This window comes from Copadichromis virginalis, linkage group LG6 (assembly GCF_057382275.1).
Source record: "Copadichromis virginalis isolate Kocher_CV1m ecotype Utaka linkage group LG6, C_Virginalis_male_GT1.1, whole genome shotgun sequence".
Lineage (NCBI taxonomy): Eukaryota > Metazoa > Chordata > Actinopteri > Cichliformes > Cichlidae > Copadichromis > Copadichromis virginalis.
The window spans coordinates 30,044,619-30,065,551 of NC_140623.1; the positions used below are offsets into that span (position 1 = coordinate 30,044,619).

The 20,933-nt window shown below is 38.3% G+C and overlaps 1 protein-coding gene and 1 long non-coding RNA gene across 2 annotated transcripts in view; both read right to left on the reverse strand.

The window, feature by feature from the left end:
• LOC146708070 (uncharacterized) overlaps nt 1-16,670 on the reverse strand; it is a 38,452-nt gene extending 21,782 nt beyond the window's left edge. The window contains exons 1-2 of the mRNA XM_085459798.1: nt 16,223-16,670; nt 15,976-16,062 (exon numbers count right to left, since the gene is read on the reverse strand). Of these exons, the coding sequence (XP_085315924.1) occupies nt 15,976-16,062; nt 16,223-16,292 (157 nt within the window). The 5' untranslated portion in view covers nt 16,293-16,670. The remainder of the gene's footprint in view (nt 1-15,975; nt 16,063-16,222) is intronic.
• Nucleotides 1,980-9,756, reverse strand: LOC146708072 (uncharacterized). Its single transcript, XR_014920915.1, has 5 exons — nt 9,347-9,756; nt 7,707-7,737; nt 6,725-6,756; nt 5,573-5,599; nt 1,980-2,560 (listed from the first exon to the last, which is right to left on the reverse strand). It is a non-coding gene; the product is annotated as an uncharacterized LOC146708072 (long non-coding RNA).
• Nucleotides 16,671-20,933: the final 4,263 nt, after the last annotated feature.

Genomic DNA, 20,933 nt, shown 5'->3' on the forward strand with positions numbered 1-20,933 from the left:
GGAGGCACTGTTTGAATCATTCTGAGGAACAGAATCTGATGTTACCTGAGTGTCTCTTACAGAAGATGCAGAGGTTTCTATTTCTAAATACTCAGAAGGAAGATGGTTGTTTTCAGTAGCAGCTGTCTCATTTGAATAATCCACTCTGGATGATGTCACTTCAGTCGTTAAAGTGTCTCTCACAGTCTTCTGTGTCTGGTCAGTAGATCTTTGGGAGTTTATTTCATGAACGGCTTCATTTAAAGCTGGTGCTGTAACAGTTGTAGCTGTTGGTCTGTATTCGGTGGTTTGATTAGCATCTCTTTGGTCAGCAGCGTTTTCACTGTGAAACTCGATGGGCTGTAGTTCATAAGTGCAGCTTGGTGCGATGCTGAACATTCTGTACAAACGTTTGATCCTGTCAATCATGTCATTAAGACGTGTGAATTTCAACATAACTGCAGTTCCACCACTTACACTTAGCGACAATGGCATACCAGTAGACTTACGTGGGTGAGGGTCAAAATATGCATATTCACCTGAAGTCAGCCTGCTAACAGCGATGACTGTTCCTCCCATGACTAGCAAAGCATAGCGAACGTCTGAAGCCAAACACTGTAATCCCTGTTCAAGGCTCGGAAAGTGATCTGTACCATCAAATGTGCCGTAATGAGCAAACTGAGACATGTCGACTTGATACTCGTGTCTGCGGCTGGTAACAACTGAGGGAAGTTCATCGCAGGCTAGAAACACACTGTTCACAAACCTCAGTCTGGCATCTGAATAGACGGCATGGCCTTTGTCCAACACACGGTTTAGATCTGCTCTGGTAATAAATTCATCCTCATGTAAGAATGACAGGAAAACCAAACTGTTAGCCATGCATTGCTGATTCCGGTACTTTCCATACCTAGGAGCGGCCTGGCTTCGGGAAGCACAGACGCTACTCACTCGTGGACTTTCACTGTTTGTAACCTGTACATGAGACTGTACTGGAGCGTGTCCATCATGCTGTGTTTGTACAGTTAGCTGGGGTTTAGTCTGGATTACCTGCATAACTTCAGGCTCTGGGACAGACACTGAGGGAACACTTCTCTTTACCACATCTGCATAAGACACTGTGGCTGTCTCTTCATCATGCTGTGTTTGTACAGTTAGCTGGGGTTCAGTCTGGATTAGCTGCATAACTTCAGGCTCTGGGACAGACACTGAGGGAACACCTTTCTTTACCACATCTGCATAAGACACTGTGGCTGTCTGAACACTGCTCTGCACTTCAGTGCTGGGAAAAGTTGAAACACACACCTTTACCTGCTCACTGCTCTGAGAAACATTCAGCTGTTCTTTCTCCTTCTGACGTCTAAGCTTCTGAGACTGAGACCTTTGACCTTTTCTTGGCATTTTGCTGAAGTACAACCTGGAGCTTATATGTGGTTATACACAAATGTAAACAAAACTGAACCTTGAAACACAGAAAAACGTATAACTCCTCAAATTACTGTTAAATCTGAGAAATGTACTATTATATATAAAAAGCTGATTTTCTACTCCAAACTCAAAATAAAGGAAATTCAAAGTTCTCTGGAAACAATTTGATCCGTTTTATTGTAGCTCTTTTTGAAACTGTATAATTTTACTTATATTTTTTTAACCAGACTGATAAATAATTACAACTTCTGTAAAATGATATGCAGAATAAATCTCAACAATCAACAGGCTATATTAAAAGTCTTAGCTCTTAGGGGAGTTTATGTAAATCTTTCAGATATCTAAAATTGAAATCAAATATATGGAGCTTTGGTGGTGTGGTGATAAGATGACTGGTGATGAGGATTCTCCAGCTGGATTTTCTGCAGCAGTCAGGAAACAGGAAGTCCTCAGGCGCTTCTCGATGACAATACTAACTGAATACTTACACTGAGTGACAAAATGGGTTTGTCCTTAAATAATAGTACTATAAACTTGCAGTCAAATGTTATAGCCAATGAAACAGACTAACAGACTGGATCTAATTTATTATTTATCTGAATGTATGTATTACAAAATAACCAGATTATCTTATTACAAATAAACTTATAAAAAGGTGATATTTTATACAATTGATCAAAGTAAGCCAAACTAGCAGTCCAAACTAAAGTCTAATGCAAAATTAAAATGACAAATGTAGGGCTGTGTAAGTAGTTTCTACTATAAGTTCTACTGTACTGTAATTCTACTACTGTATATTCAACTTGTAATTTCCAGCAAAATGACTGAATGTGAGAGAGTTTAAAGACAGGAAAGAAAGAGCAGTGAGAGCAGAGATCTCTCAGAATTCTGTAACAGATAGATCAAGTTCTGGTAACTTGGATTTCTGAAAATTGGATTCTGAAAGGATTCTCAAAACTTGGATTCTCAAATTAGATAGAGCAGTAGAGATAGAGGGATACAAGATGGAATGGCTTTCAAATTAGATAGAGCGGTAGAGATAGAGGGATACAAGATAGAATGGCTTTCAAATTAGATAGAGTTGGGAGAGTGATAGGATAGACAGAATTGCTTATAATGATAGAGAGAGAGAGGATCTTCTGCAGCAGGTCACCTGTAAGACACAAAAGGACTGGAATTAGTCGTATTTCCAACATGCTTGGATTTACCATATTCTTCAGACTATATGGCACACCTAAAATCCTGTCATTTTCTCAAAAATATACAATGTGCCTAGTGTATCGATTCTGGTTATGCTTACTGACCTCAAACGGGATTTCTGTGGTACACAGCGCTCAAAATTCTGTGAAATATTTTAGTAATACTTCGGTAAGCTACAAAGCTGCGCTGCTTGATGTATTGTCAGAGCATTATGGCTACCATAGTCAGGACCCTCGCAGAGTAATTCGTACGGTGCTTCAACATAACATTATGGTGTGTGTACAAGGACCTGGCACGTGCTAAGAGACATGCTTATGAAGCAGATTTCAAACTGATCAACCCATGAAGAGTTTGATGGATTTGTAGATGAGGAATGAACTGAAAAAGTGAGTGTATTGTTCTGTATTTTATGTGTTACAACTGAACAGTGTTGAGAGTTGTTGTGAATGACTTGAATAAAGTTGGACTTATCTGACTGTTTGTTCGGCTTAATCTGCCTTAAAAACAGGCTTGTTTATTGACATTATGCCTTATAATCTCAAAAATACAGTACATGTAGGGCTTTAAATACTAAAGACTTCTACAGTAAATTATTCGAGTGAACAGAATGACAATGTTTAACAAATGATGGTGGAACTGTTATAAGGACATTTTTACGTTCTATTAAAACAATAAACTAAGTCTAAACTCAAACCAAGACGTGCTGCTACAGTAACTTACTGTAAATATTATATGGTCCAACAAAACCAACACACTGAGGTTAGAGCAGACAGTTTCAGGCCACTCTGTATGAATTTTGGCAAAATGAGAAATTTGGAGACAGCTAGTTTCTACACAGCAGTTTCTACATATTTCAGTCACATTTGGGGCATGTTTGATACACAGCAATAAGCACTACACTAAATCTATAATAAACTTATCATAGCTGATATAAAGGCCTAATTACCATAATTTAGTATGATGATAATTTCTTTGTAGATCATTTCATGATAAAAAGAACAGAAGTGAGTGCTGTATCTGAGCTGTTGCATGTAAGATCTTTGCTGGACATTCCCACATTTCTTAAACAAACAAACAAACAAACAAACATGACTTTCAGACAGTTCATCTTTTGTAAATTAGGGCAGGATTATTTTCAAAAAACAGCCTTGATAAAAATATCAGGCCACTATAAAATGTCTTATGTTTATGTTTTCATCCCACCTATATTTTGCAAGTCATTATGACAAATTACAAAAAGCAGTTTTTAGGCAGTGATTTAAGGGAAGAAGCTTTTGAAATCCACCATGCCCTACCACCAGTGGTCTCAAACTCTGGTCGTTAAGGCCTGGTGTCCAGAAACTTTTCTATGTGTCCCTGTTGCAACACACCTGAATAACATTAGTAGGTCATTAGCAAAACTCTACAGAACGTGACTGCATGCTGAGGTGGTAATTCAGCCATTTGATTCATGTTATAGCAGCTCATGAGTGAATGAACATGATGCAATGAAAGTACTTTTAGAAGTACATTTTTCCAAACACTTAAATTACTTAAATTTGAACAGTCTTCGGGGATGCCACTTCAACACAGTCAAATTCTATACTCTCACTAATGACCTACAAATGTTATTCAGGTGTTTTGTAACAGGGACACGTGGAAAAGCTTCAGGACACCGGCCCTTGAAGAGTGGAGTTTGAGACCCCTGCCCTATGTGAATATTTAATTGTCCCTAAACTGCTAGTCGTGAGCTGCTCTAATGTGAAACAAACACATATAGTTCTGTAAAGGTTTACAAAGAGATTTCTAAGGATCTGGAGACCCCAGAAAACAGAAACCCTCCCAGACGTTGTAGCTGAACAGGCAAAAACAAGTTGCCTAATAATATCTCAATGATAACCAAGAGCTGTGCTGACTAACTGCACTAAACTGAATCATCTATAGTGAGAGAAAAACACCAGCATTAAAGTCAAACATGGTGCTGTTACTGTGATGTCCCAGAGTTCCTTTACTACTTCAGGACCTACATCAACTCATCAGGTCCTGGGCTTAAGTTTAATCACACTTAGGATCTGAAGCACACAAGCAAGTCCAATTGAATGAATGAAACAAAACACTTGGTGTAAACGAATCAGTCTGGACTTTAATGAAATTAAGATACTTGGTATGACTTGAAAACCCTATCCATCCATCCATCCATCCATCCATCCATCCATCCATCCATTCGCTTCCGCTTATCCTTTTCAGGGGGCACTGGAGCCTATCCCACCTGTCATAGGGCGAGAGGCAGGGTACACCCTGGACAGGTCGCCAGTCTGTCGCAGGGCCAACACACAGGGACAGACAACCATTCGCACTCACATTCATTCGCAGATACACACCTAGTGACAATTTGGATTATTCAATTAACCTATCCCCACAAGCTGCATGTCTTTGGACGGTGGGAGGAAGCCGGAGTACCCGGAGGGAACCCACGCAAACACCGGGAGAACATGCAAACTCCACACAGAAAGACCCCGGCCTGATGTTGGAATTAAACTCAGGACCTTCTTGCTGTGCGGCAACAGTGCTAACCACCGTGGTACTTGGTATGACTTGAAAACCCTATATTGGGCCTTAATTAAGACTTTTTTCTTTTCTTTTTTTGCCTGTCCTGTTTGGATCTAATTAAGACAATTCTGAAATTATAGTGGACCAAAATCAACCAGTGATGTAAACCAGTCATTACCAGTTACTGTAAATGCTTGATGGTAATTGTTGCTATCAGGGCATCCACAGCTGGGTATTAGAGACCAATATGTTTTTACATTAGACCAGGTTGTTCTGGTTCAAAAATGAAATCATCACTTTAAAACTGCTTTTTGTATTTATCCAGGTCATCCTTGTTAGATGATTTGAAACATGTGAAAAAAAGCATAAACAAAATAAATCTGCAAAGAAGAAAGACCTTTCTCAGCACTGTACCGCAGACAAAACCTTTACTTACCAGACTTGCGACGATCAGATCAGTATCCTAGAGAAAGGAAACAACACATCAGATCACTGTTTAATGACTTACACTGTTGAACCTCTTCACACACAATCCAATTTACTGTGACATGAAATAACTAGTAAGATCCTCAATTTCTTCAAGCCTTTATGAACTCACTGTAGTCTAAAGAGGACAAACTTCAGTTACAGAGTCTCACAAGACGATAACATGTGTAATAAAGGCATGCATACTACAGAAGTGCAAAGAAGAGGCACCAATATTTGTTGGTACAGATTATGGCTTTTTAGCTCCATCATTTTCTATCACAAGTCAGTGCTTAATAAAGTGTGGAAAAACCACAACTGTTAGAATCAACGGAAAACCTCATTAGGTTTTAGTTCTGATCTGAATATGTAAATCCTAAAATACATGTCAATTCTGACATGTTATAGTAACAACAGTGGCACGCCATTTTTGCAATTAATTTCTTAAAAATTATAATAAAAAGTCCTTCCATTGTACCTGTTGGCAGGAATCTTTTTGTATTTTGCAATATTTCCCTTTTATATATAATTTTCAAACACATTGTATCAAGCAACTTATTAAGAAACTGATTTAAACTTAGTGTACATAAATTACACACAGGCTTTAACATACACAACATTGCCTACTCACAACTCTGGTTCTCTTAGTCTTTTATTATTGCTTAAATGTTTAACCTACCACTTCTGTTCACTCAGGCAAAAATACTTCTATAGTGGTCTGACTTTAATGTAATACATAAGCAGAATATGAGTGAAGATATAAATCAACAACTGTGGTGCTCTTAAGTGTTTAAGCTACCACTTACACTAACTCACCTAAAATGCGTTCATAGTTATGTCTGCTAGGTAAATCCATAAACAAACGGAGAACATGAACAACTGTATAAAAACAGTTGTTTGTGTTCAAACATAAAAATCAGACACAAATGGCCTGTTAAACTTCAGGGACAGTCAGAGGTCATGTGTGGGGCCTTTGCTGCTACAAGGTATAAATTCTGACCATTTGTTTTTGCCCATCAGTAAATGGTAATGTCACAAAAACCAAACTACGTTAGGTAAGTTGCTAAACATGTTACACAGTGACAATGTCATATTACTGCAGTTACAATTGCTGCTTACTTACCAGCAAAGGCAAAACCGAAGTTCTGTTTCACTCTGTAACAAAAGAACAAAAATACAGAATCAGACAACTGAAATCAGCATCAGAGTCAATACTGCATCACAATCTGTAGTGAAAAAAAAAATCTGTTAAATTCTTTGTTTACAACAGCTTTACTATAAACACCCCATCTTCTCTTTCTGCACCTTATTAAAGATTTCTGTCTTTATTAAGGTGATGTGTCGTTTTATCCATCTGCAATTCCACAGAAATTCCTCATGAACGTAAAGCTCTAATACTTTGGTGCTATTACATAACACAGCAGATACCACAAGCAATGATTTGCTCGCACTGCACACTTGATCAAATGATAACATCACAGTTTCAAAGCGTGCAACAATCACAAATAATACTTGATACTATAAATGCTTGATGGTAGTTCTTCGTATCAGGGCTTCCACAGCTGGGTATTAGAGACCAGCATGTTCTCACATTAGAACAGATAGCTCTGGTTTGGTTTTCTCTGCTTCATACGTGAAATCATCACTTTAAAATGCTTTTTTGTATTTATTCATATCATCCCTGTTAGATGATTTGAAACATGTGACAAAAAAGCATAAACAAAATAAATCTGCAAGGAAGAAAGACTTTTCCCAGCACTGTACCTCAGACAAAATGAACTCACTTTAGTCTAAAGAGGGCAAAATTTAATTGCAGAGTCTCAAATGGCCTTAACATGTGTAATAAAAACAATAATTACTACAGAAATGCTTTGATAAGCCTTTAAAATTAGACATAAATGGCCTATTAAACTTCAGGGACATTTTTAGGGACACTCAGAGATCTAGTGGGGGGGGGGCTTTACTGCTTATAAATCCTAAATGTGTTTTTGCCCATGAGCAAATGGCAAGATATCACAAAAAGCCAAACTATTGTATGTAAATTGCTAAAAATGTTACACAATCCCAATTTCATATTGCTTCAGTTACAATCACTGTTTACTTACCAGCAAAGGCAAAACCAAGCTTTATTTCACTCTGTGTAACAAAAGACAAAGAACAAAAATACAGGATCAGAAAACTCAAATCAGCATCAATACTGCATCACTCTCTGTTGTCAAAAAGATTCACTAAACTTCTTTGTTTACTACAGCTGGAATACAAACAACAACTCTCCTCTGTTTTCTTTGGTCTACATCTCATTTAAGATTGCAAAACACTCATACATGAAAAACTGCACGACATATTTTTAAGGCTTTAATATTTGAGGTGGTCTGCATTCAAATTCTACTTCCTAAAATATTACCAACTGCACATAGTATCATAGTAAATATGCTGTAGTTTTAAAATAAATATCTATGTACCATACTAATAATAATATACTGCCATATTTTATTTATGTGAAGGTGGGCTGTTGTTTATTTCATTAATTTCCCACAAAGTGAGAATTTAAACTGTGCTGCAGATTTAGGTTGGCACAAACAAGCCTTTGTTAAACAGTTCTTAAAAATTAAAGTCTACATATTAGGAGTTCTTATTATTCTTGGGCTATGTCCACACGTACACAGGTACTTTTGAAAATGGAGATTTTTCTATCCGTTTGCACCTTTCGTCCACACTTAAACGGCGTTTTCGGTCACTGAAAAACTAAAAACGCTTGCCAGAATATTTTCGAAAACTCCGTTTTTGCATTTATGTGTGGACAGGGAAACGGAGAAAACGCAGCGCCTTTTTTGACGTCACACTGTGCGCCACGTTATTGTTTCGGTGAAATGCATTTCTACAATACGGTTACTGTTAATTGTTCTCTCTGCAGTGTTTAAATGCTTACATATGCGCACACAGTTACTGTCCCCACACAGATATGACTCGGTTCTGCTTCTATGCCCCATCTTTGTTTACCATTTCCCACCGAGGCTTCTAGACTTCTGATTGGCCAACATTTCTACACGGTTAGGAATATAGCGCCACCTGCTGCTTTGGCATGTTCCTAGCAGCGTTCTCCTTCATTTCTGCATTTATGTGTGGACGGGATTGTTTTTTAAAACAGAAACGGAAAATCTCCGTTTTCAAAAATACCCGTGTATGTGGGGACATAGCCTATGTTTAATCCTCAGTTTCTCCCCCCCTCCTTTGTCTTAATTAACCCACAAGACCTGCACACACGTGACTCTTTTTCTCCCGTGTTCGGTCAGAGGCGGTAAAATGGCTCCTTTGATCTTGCCGACAGCTGACACTGAATCTAAGATGGCGGTTCGTTAAAAACTTTACAGCATAAAGAATGAGGCTGTTTTAACCAACTGATTTGTGAAGAGAACTAACTGCACCTTATGTAACAGACTGACAAACACGAACACACCAAATGTAATTAATAAAACAACACAATAACCGTGGTTTACCGTCAAATCTTCATTTCACACTGGGCTCAAAGGAGCGCTAGGCATTAGCATCGGGTTGTTAGCTCATCAAACACTCCTTTTACATACAAAAATGACAAAGTTTCACTAAGAAAAAGCAACCACTGTGTTACTCTAATATGAGTTATACCTCGGTTGGCTTTATAAATCACTAAAAGAACTCGTTAAATCGCACAAACAGACTATAAACATTTAGGAGAGAAGAGGAGAAGCAGAGCAGCTGCACTCACCCAGAGCGGACTCAGCGAAGTGTGCGGAAAGGCGGATGTCCGGCAGTCAGGTAAAAGATGAGGCGTTCACGGGTAGTAGGAAATTCCAGTATTACACACAATGGGCATTGTAAACATCAAAAATGTAGGTGATTTTAAATATTCTATACAATATTTATTTGCTACAGAAAAAACTCGCAGAACTTTAAATCTATAACTTGAATAAATATTATTAGAAGGCTCTACTCCTGAACACCAACACCAAAGAGCTGAGTTCACCAGACCTGAAAAAAACAAAACAACAGCCAGTCCAGGACAGTCAGTCTGCAAAGATGTTTTAAAGACAAATATATATATATAAACATTATCCATTAAGGATTCCCCTCAAAACAAATGACTATAATTTCCTAACCGTAAGGGCTAGAACGGTCACTGCACCGTTTTGTTCAGAAGAGATGGGGGAATCTTCAAGCGTTGACAATTTATCATTAAAATGTGAATTTTTAGAGATATATGACATGGATGACTTGTTGACTTAGAAGCCACGAATTCCCCAATATGCAAATAGTATGATTAAGCATTAGTAGAAATACTATGTTTTAGCACAAATAGTATAAAAAGCAGAAATACTGTAATTTAGCAGAAATACTATATTAGGCACAAATTCTATGAAAAGCAGAAATAGTATGATTTAGCAGAATAGTAATATATAGAAATAGTATGATTAAGCATAAATACTACATTTAGTAGAAATACTATGTTTTAGCACAAATCCTATAAAAAGCAGAAATACTATAATTTAGCAGAAATACTATATTAAAATTAAAAATGCAAAAGACAATAAATGTCCCTAAGGACCTCTGAAGGTTAAACACAAATCCTATAAAAAGCAGAAATACTATATTAGGCACAAACAGTATAAAAAGCAGAAATACTATAATTTAGCAGAAATACTATGTTAGGCACAAATAGTATAAAAAGCAGAAATACAATTATATAGCAGAAATGCTGTATTTAGAAAGAAAAATATAACATAGTAGAAATAGTATGATTTGGCAGAAATACTATATTTAGCACATATACTGTAACATGACAGAAATTCCTCCAATTAGTAGTAATACTTTAACATAACACAAATGTTATGATTTGGCACAAAAATCATGATTTGGCAAAAATACTATGATTTAGCAGAAATACTATGATTGAGCAGAAGTACTAAGATGTAGTAAAAGTACTTTGATTGAACAGAAATACAATTATGGAGGAGTAATACTTTAAAATGGGAGAAATATTGATACACACACACACATACACAGAGCCTAAAGGGAAGAGTATTTGTGCCATGGAGTGTTAACAAGAATGTGAGGTCCATATTATCAAAAGCTGGTAAAATCATAAAAGTTTGCAGAATTGTAATAAATGATGAATATGAATTACTGGTCTGTGACAGTGTATTAATTTGTAGGGAAAAAAAACATGTTGACCAAGGTGGAATCGAACCCACGATCTTTGGCTTGCAGAGCCGTGTCATTACCAACTGCGCCACTGGGAAAGAGAGCGGCCGCTTTGGAAAAACAGGCTGATGAGGAGTCAGAATTAGATCGCGGTGAGAGGCGAAAAACACCGTTTTTTGGAGTTACAAAACGTTGTGTAACTCAAAAACTAGGTGGACTAGAAGCATAATTCTTCTACTGGGTGAATCAGCGGTGTACTTTGAGTGCGATTTTCATTGCTCTCTGTACATCTATTGCTGAGATATGACGAGAGAGGAAACGGGAGACCTCAGATATGATTGGCTGGCTGGGAAGCCGTGCAGGCTGTGATCTGTATACTTGAATGTCTGAGTCCTCACAGAGGATTGGCTGCCTGGGGACCTGGCAGAAATATATAGAAATAGTATGATTAAGCATAAATTCTATAAAAAGCAGAAATAGTATATTAAGCACAAATCCTATAAAAAGCAGAAATAGTATATTAAGCAGAAATCTTATGAAATAGCAGAAATTGTATGATTTAGCACAATAGTAATAAGTTAAACAGAAAAATTGGAAAAGCAAAAAGGAAAGCTGAAAAAATGCTGAACATGCTGAGGGTCCCTCAAATATACTTGTTAAATGAAAAAAATCAGCAAAAAAACCTATAACAGCCACACAATCACAAATATGTACACATGAGGAAACACACATGCACAGAGAGACACACACACAAGATCCAATTCAGTCAACCAGTCTAAATATACTGAATTTGAAGCTTAGAATGAGGTCATGCCATAAAAAGGCTCTCTCTCTCTCTCTCTCTCTGTCACACACACACACACACACACACACACACACACACACACACACACACACACACACACACACACACACACACACACAGGGAGAGAGAAGTAAGTTTCTAGGTCAGCCTGGGAGCTGCTGAATTTGAATCCACCAATCAGAGAGGCTGTGCACTTTTTCCCGCCAAAACAGGTGCATCTTTTTACACACGCAGCACGGAGAGGCACAGGATTATTGCAGCCTATTTCTCATAGTGAGGACTCCCCTCAAACAAATGACCATAATTTCCAAACCGTAGGGGCTAGAGCGGTCATTCTTACACCGTTTTGTTCAGAAGAGATGGGGGAATCTTCCAGTGTTAACAATTTATCATTAAAATGTGAATTTTTAGAGATATACGACATGGATGACTTGTTGACTTAGAAGCCACGAATTCCCCCAATATGCAAATTTGAATGCCTGAGGCCACATATATGATTGGCTGCCTGGGAAGCCGTGCAGGCCCTGATTTGTGGATTTGAATTCCTCAGCCCTCAGATATGATTGGCTGGCTTAGAAGCCATGAAGGCCCCAATATGCAAATTTGAATGCCTCAGGACACATATATGATTGGCTGGGAAACCGTGCAGGCCCTGATTTGAAAATTTGAATGTCTAAGTCCTCACAGAGGATTGGCTGCCTGGGGACCTGGCAGAAATATATAGAAATACTATGATTAAGCATAAATACTACATTTAGTAGAAATACTATGTTTTAGCACAAATACTATAAAAAGCAGAAATACTATAATTTAGCAGAAATACTATATTAAGCACAAATCCTATAAAAAGCAGAAATACTATATTAAGCACAAATTCTATAAAAAGCAGAAATACTATATTAAGCACAAATCCTATTAAAAGCAGAAATACTATATTAAGCACAAATCTTATAAAATAGCAGAAACAGTATGATTTAGCACAATAGTAATAAGTTAAACAGAAAAATTGGAAAAGCAAAATGGACAGCTGAAAAAATGCTGAACATGCTGAGGTTCCCTCAAATATACTTGTTAAATGAAAACATCAGCAAAAAAATGCACAGGGAGAGAGAAGTAAGTTTCTAGGTCAGCCTGGGAGCTGCTGAATTTGAATCCACCAATCAGAGAGCCTGTGTACTTTTTCCCGCCAAAACAGGTGCATCTTTTTACACACGCAGCAGAGAGGCACAGGATTATTGCAGCCTATTTCTCATAGTGAGGACTCCCCTCAAACAAATGACCATTATTTCCTAACCGTAGGGGCTAGAGCGGTCATTCTTACACCGTTTTGTTCAGAAGAGATGGGGGAATCTTCCAGTGTTAACAATTTATCATTAAAATGTGAATTTTTAGAGATATACGACATGGATGACTTGTTGACTTAGAAGCCACGAATTCCCCCAATATGCAAATTTGAATGCCTGAGGCCACATATATGATTGGCTGGCTGGGAAGCCGTGCAGGCCCTGATTTGTGAATTTGAATTCCTCAGCCCTCAGATATGATTGGCTGGCTTAGAAGCCATGAAGGCCCCAATATGCAAATTTGAATGCCTCAGGACACATATATGATTGGCTGGGAAACCGTGCAGGCCCTGATTTGAAAATTTGAATGTCTAAGTCCTCACAGAGGATTGGCTGCCTGGGGACCTGGCAGAAATATATAGAAATACTATGATTAAGCATAAATACTACATTTAGTAGAAATACTATGTTTTAGCACAAATAGTATAAAAAGCAGAAATATTATAATTTAGCAGAAATACTATATTAGGCACAAATCCTATAAAAAGCAGAAATAGTATGATTAAGCATAAATACTACATTTAGTAGAAATACTATGTTTTAGCACAAATAGTATAAAAAGCAGAAATATTATAATTTAGCAGAAATACTATATTAGGCACAAATCCTATAAAAAGCAGAAATAGTATGATTAAGCATAAATACTACATTTAGTAGAAATACTATGTTTTAGCACAAATAGTATAAAAAGCAGAAATACTATAATTTAGCAGAAATACTATATTAGGCACAAATCCTATAAAAAGCAGAAATAGTATGATTAAGCATAAATACTACATTTAGTAGAAATACTATGTTTTAGCACAAATAGTATAAAAAGCAGAAATATTATAATTTAGCACAAATAGTATAAAAAGCAGAAATATTATAATTTAGCACAAATAGTATAAAAAGCAGAAATATTATAATTTAGCACAAATAGTATAAAAAGCAGAAATACTACATTTAGTAGAAATACTATGTTTTAGCACAAATACTATAAAAAGCAGAAATACTATAATTTAGTAGAAATACTATATTAAGCACAAATCCTATAAAAAGCAGAAATACTATATTAGGCACAAATCCTATAAAAAGCAGAAATACTATATTAGGCACAAATCCTATAAAAAGCAGAAATACTATGTTAGGCACAAATCCTATAAAAAGCAGAAATACTATATTTAGCAGAAATACTATATTAGGCACAAATCCTATGAAAAGCAGAAATAGTATGATTTAGCAGAATAGTAATAACTTACAAAATTACAAATATGGAGGCATATTGGAACACAAATGCACAGAGGGACACACAAACACAGGCTCTAATCCAGTCAACCAGTCTAACTATATTCAATTTAAATCCTACAATGACATGCTGCCAAATAAGGGCAGGGTCCTCTCTCTCCCACTAAACACACACACACACACACACACACACACACACACACACACACACACACACACACACACACACACACACACACACACACACACACAGACAGACACAGAGGGAGAGAGCTGCTGAATTTAAATCCACCAATCAGAGTGGCTGTTTACGTTTTCCCGCCAAAACAGGTGCATCTTTTTACACACGCAGGACAGAGAGGCACAGGATTATTGCAGCCTATTTCTCATAGTGAGGACTCCCCTCAAACAAATGACCATAATTTCCTAACCGTAGGGGCTAAAGCGGTCATTCTTACACCGTTTTGTTCAGAAGAGATGGGGGAATCTTCCAGTGTTAACAATTTATCATTAAAATATGAATTATTAAAGATATTAGACTTCTAATGCACCATAACTGAGCAGAGCGAAGCAAAAACTGCCTTGACTTGCCCTCAAACAACGCTTTCTAACTCTAAATCTATTTGGAGTATCGATATCATTCTTTCACAGTAAGAGACAGCAGGCTTTGGTGAACAGTCATAGAAATTTTCAGGTCTCTGTGGAAATCCAACAAAAAGTTATGACGAGAGAAAAAAGTGGTTCATTTCCACAGTTTGAAATCTGAAGAAATCTGAGCGAAGGACAAATTTCCTACCCTCAAACAAGTCCAACTCATTTCAGAACGGTAATAGGTGAGAAAGAAATTCTTGAATTGTGAGCGTCAGGGGTGTCTGAAGATATTCGGGGACAAGCCTCATGTCTTAACTTTGCTTTGTTAAGGAGATATGACGATTCGAATATGCCTCTCATTACAGAAATCCAGCGGTGATTTTGAACAAGCTCTCCATTCACTTTATATGGAGAGTTTTCTGACATTGTGTTGGTCTGAGGAGATTTGCCAAAATTCTATAAATCCCACAACAATGATGGTGACATTTTCTGAAAGCCAGCAAAAATACCTACATTTTGATGTATAATTTGTGGAAGTTGAGTGAAAATTGAGCAAGTAGCAAACAGTTGTTCGGACATGAAGTGAAAATTGCAAAACCTTCAGTGGCACACTGGAAGCCAAGAGCATAGCAACCATAACAACGCATGTATTTTGTGAAAAATCACAATTTTGCAACTCAAAACTTTAAGAGGCATAAAAGTAAAACAGTAAAAGATTTGAAAAAGCTGAATTATACCTGAATAGCCCAATAATTTGTGAACATTTTAAAATTTGAATGGTTGTTCTAGGTGAAAGTATGAGGAAGTAGTTAAGTTTCAAAAACAAGCAAATTTTAGCAGAATTGCTGAAGTTTCCCATTCATTTCAATGGGACAAATTAAAGGAAAAAAGTGGAATATTTTAAAAAGTATAATAGTTAAAAATACCAAAAGATATAGCAGGAATTAGCAAAAATAGCTGAATAGTTTAAAGTTTGAACGGTGAAAATAGCACAAAAATTGTGGAAGTAGTTAAACGGCGAAAAGTGTACGGAAGTCCTAAGAATAATAATAATAAAGAATAAAGAGAAACAGGAAAACAATAGTGTGGATGCTTAAAGCATCCACACAATAAAGAATAAAGAGAAACAGGAACTCAATAGTGTGGATGCTTAAAGCATCCACACAATGAAGGCAGTTTGTGGATATTTTTTCTTTCTTTTGAATTTCATAGATAAGGAATGATGCTCACATGTGAGGCGTAAAGCAAGATTGAGAGTGGCTTGTATGACACACAGCACACCAAAGCTGAGGAAAAGCAGCTGAAGGAGTCGTCTCTCTGAAAAATCGAAATCATTTTTAGTATGTTGTAATATGTGAAGCCTATTCTGTTAAAACATATGCCATTCACTGCATTCATATCTATCTATCTATCTATCTATCTCTCTCTCTCTCTCTCTATATATATATATATATATATATGTCATTACTGTCATTACCTTTATTATTGTCCATCCTGCATTTCCCATTGCATCTTTGCAGCTCATTTCTAGTCTCCATTTTCTCCATTACCTGCAACACTCTGAAGGCATCAACAGGAACAAAACTTCAGTGCTGTCTGATCATTGAACTGTTTGTCCTCTGTTGGTGTATTTCTTCAGCAATGATGGGTGAGGAAATATACTCATGCATTGTGGTTAACAGATTTGGAAATGGTAAAAATAGGGGAAGCAAACTGAAAGTCTAACAAATGATGAATCTAAGCCTTAAAGTATGTTGTCATGCTCAAGGGCACTTCAAATTGGGGAACAAAACTTTAACCCACCTGACGTATACATATCCTTTTCCACATAATGTCATATCTGCCATTAGGTTAATTTTTTTCACAATCACTGCTGACACTAAATTCTCTTCATCACGTCATCTTTGGCTGACAACTGTACATTGTTTGAATGACTGGGAAATGATAAATGGTTTTTCAACATATCTTACAAAAAACATGTTTAATATATGTGTCATGGTCCTGAGTCTGTGACCCAGCATTTGTGTTTGGACTTTTGGTTTATTTAATATTCTGAGGTTGAGATTCTGTTCCTTATGTTGGTTACTATAATTAACCCTCTGTTTAATATTTGTATTCTTAGGCCGCATTAGTTTTCCCATCTATTCTTTAGGTTCCCCCCCTGCTCCACGCCCCATGTGTAGTCATGTCTGGTTGTTTACATTTACAGTGTGTCCCTCGCTCTCTCTTTGGTTTGTAAGTCACATCTCAGTGCTTGTTCCCCTGTCTCATTAGTTATTGTCCAGCCATGTTCCTCAGGTGTTTCCTCTCTGCTCTGATTCACTCGTGTCTTTATATTGTGTGCATTTTCTTGTGTTCGTTGTCATGATCTCCCTCATCCCCCGCAGCTGTGTATTTGACTCATTAGTGTTCACTTGTTTAGTTCCTAGTGTTTCAGAGGTTTCCTGTTTGGGGCAATCGTAGGCTCAGTTCCCTAGTTTTCCTGTTTCCTCAGCCAAAGAGAGACAAGGCTTCCACCACTGCCGCTCTTCTCGTGCAGACCAACAACCTGCGACCAGAGTGTGTCTGCATCACTTTCCCCTCAAAAACTGCCAGGTATCACCACCTGAATAATCTAAGACTGTTTGTGTTTCTCATCCTTCATCCCTAAGTCTATTGCTTCACCTGTTCCTGCTCCCATGGTGGCTTGAACCCAGCCTTCCCCTGCACCTGTACCTGTTGCTCGGGTGAGGGTGGCTGGGACCCAGCCTGTCCTTGTCCATGATCCCAGAGTGGTTTAGACCCAGCCTTGCCCTGCGCCCACTCCAGTTCCCCAAGTGAAGGTGACTGTTCCAGTACCCAGAAAAGCTACAACTCAGCTTGTCCCTGCACCCGTACCAGTTCCTCGGGTGCAGGGAAAGCTAGTGTTCATCCATCAAATGCTCCTGTGCCTACTTCCAGCCGAGGCCCAGTCAACCTCAGCACCCGTACCAGTTCCTCAGACGGGGGTCACTGGCCTCCAGCAGGTTTCTCCACCCATACCAGCTCCTAGGATGAGGCCAGCCGAGGTCCAGTCCACTCTTGTACCCGTACCTGTTCTTGGGTGGGAGAGGCCTGTGTCCGGCAAGTTCCTCCTCCTTTCCCTGTTCCTAGGGTGACAGTGGCAGGACCCAGACTGTCCCTGCACCCATACCTGTTCCTCAGGTGGGGAAGGTAGACTTCAGTTCTGTGTTCTGTGGTGCCTACGTTTTCAACTTATTTACTCGCGTAAAACTGAAAAAGTACAGGCTCTGAAATGTACTCAAAGCAAGAAAGGAAAAAATAACTCTTTGTAAGAAGCTTTGTGCAAAGCTAAACAAACCCTTGTGCTATATTAATCTAATCTAAAAAAAAAATAGTATTAATAAATTAAAATACAACCTTTACATCAGTTTTAACTTGAATTCTAATTCAATCAGCTTGAATCAATTAAGTAGAAAATGAGCAAAAGAGAAAAATTAAAAAATACACTGAACAAAAATATAAACGCAACACCTTTGTTACTGCTCCCATTCCCCATGGGATGGATGTAGAGACCTAAAATTCATTCCAGATACACAATATAACCATCCCTCCCAAACAGTGGTCACAAATCAGTCCAAATGTGTGGTAGTGGGCACATCTGCCATATTGAGATAATCCATCCCACCTCACAGGTGTGCCACATCAGGATGCTGATCTGACATCATGAGTAGTGCACAGGTGTACCTCAGACTGCCCACAACAAAAGGCCACCCTGGAATGTGCAGTTTTGTCTCACAGCAAAATGCCACAGATGCCACAAGCAATGAGGGAGCGTGCAATTGGCATGCTGACAGCAGGAATGTCAACCAGATCTGTCGCCCGTGCATTGAATGTTCATTTCTCAACCATAAGCCGTCTCCACAGGCGTTTCAGAGAATATGGCAGCACATCCAACCGGCCTCACAACCGCAGACCTCGTGTAACCACACCAGCCCAGGACCTCCACATCCAGCAGGTTCACCTCCAAGATCGTCTGAGACCAGCCACCCAGACAGCTGCTGGAACAATTGGTTTGCACAACCAAACAATTTCTGCACAAACTGTCAGAAACCGTCTCAGGGACGCTCAACTGCATGCCCGTCGTCCTCATCGGGGTCTTGACCTGACTCCAGCTCGTCGCCGTAACAGACTTGTGTGGGCAAATGCTCACATCCGATGGCGTCTGGCACGTTGGAGAGGTGTGCGCTTCACGGATGAATCATGGTTCACATTGTTCAGGGCAGATGGCAGCTGAGAATGTCCCAGTTCTTGCATGGCCAGCATACTCACCGGACATGTCACCCATTGAGCATGTTCGGGATGTGCTTGACCGGCGTATACGACAGCGTGTACCAGTTCCCACGAATATCCAACAACCTCGCACAGCCATTGAAGTGGAGTGGACCAACATTCCACAGGCCACAATTGACAATCTGATAGACTCCATGCGACGATGTGTTGCACTGCATGAGGCAAATGGTGGTCACACCAGATACTGACCGGTTCTGGGTCCCCAGACCCCCAATAGCGCAAAAAACTGCACATTCCAGGGTGGCCTTTTGTTGTGGGCAGTCTGAGGTACACCTGTGCACTACTCATGATGTCAGATCAGCATCCTGATGTGGCACACCTGTGAGGTGGGATGGATTATCTCAATATGGCAGATGTGCCCACTACCACACATTTGGACTGATTTGTGACCACTGTTTGGGAGGGATGGTTATATTGTGTATCTGGAATGAATTTTAGGTCTCTACGTCCATCCCATGGGGAATGGGAGCAGTAACAAAGGTGTTGCGTTTATATTTTTGTTGAGTGTAGCTATATTTTCTGTTGGGTGAGTTTGACTGGCACTACTGTTTATGGTGTCATTATACTAAACAGTATGAAGGTGAATTAATCTTAGCATTATTTTAACTTCTGTAGTTTCACTTCAAATTCATCTCTGCTATACTTAATGTAACCTAACTCTGACCATGAGCACACCATCCACTGTGCACCACTCAAACACAATGCTTTATTTTAAATTCATCATATTAATGCAAGCTAACTAGATTATCCTGAACTATGGTGCATTTTCATGAAACCTTTAAATGACACATTAGCCTACCTCAGTTGGTTTCGCAGCAGCTTTATGAGCACTTAGATGTAAGATTTAAATTTCCAGTTTATTTCATTTCATTTAATTTCTTTATTTATTTCACACATGGTTCAACAGTGTTTCGTTTCCCACATACAGATCCTCCTTCCCATTAATATAACACTGCACCCATGGGTGAAAAGGAGCAGGAAGAAGAATAAATTCTTGTTAGCACCTGCCCCTTATGTGCAATCCAATTATTCTTACAAGAGGACGCCAGTAACCCCCAAAAATCCCTCTAACGTGTATTTTTATGTAACAATGCAAAACTAAACAACAAATCTGTATAATCAGCAATATACAGCACTAAATGGCAATGAAAATTTTTCCTTCCACATTTAGCCCAAATTACTTTCATGTTCTTCATATTGATTTATCCTTTTAAGTATATAACACATTTTAAAACGGTGCATGTTTGTACACCTCTTGAGATTATCTTGAAGAGAATTCCATATTCTTATACCCTTAACTGTAGGACACATTTGTCTTTGTGTGGTCCTAGCAAACTGATGCTTAAAGTCAAACTTCCTTCTACTGTCCCCACTTCCTGAACACAATACAAACACATACCACTTAGCAGAGGTTAAATCTAATCTCTTCCTCCTCTCCTACACTGTCTTTATCTTTCTCCATCACTGAGTGAAGTTAACTTTTATTTCTCTCCCTGTGAAATACAGCAGCTGTACTTTTAGCAAGCAACACACTGTGTAACAAACTGTAAACAGAAACTGTGTTCACCAATGTTTGTTGATTGGATATAAATGTTGCATTTGAAATTACTTGCTTTTCTCGCTCCTCTTCTGTAGTGCTAGATAGTTGATGAAGTACGCAACTATAACTTACAGACATGTGCACTCGTTCCAGTCTACTTTGACTCTGACTATGGTAAATGGGTTTGGCTCCTCCTTCTCTTTTATGCTACATACCAGCCTGTTTTGAAAATGTAGGCAGTAAAAAGTTCTCATATTTCTTTAACAAGGGAATAAAAGTAAAAAGTTGAATAGATTACTAAAAATTCTACTTAAGT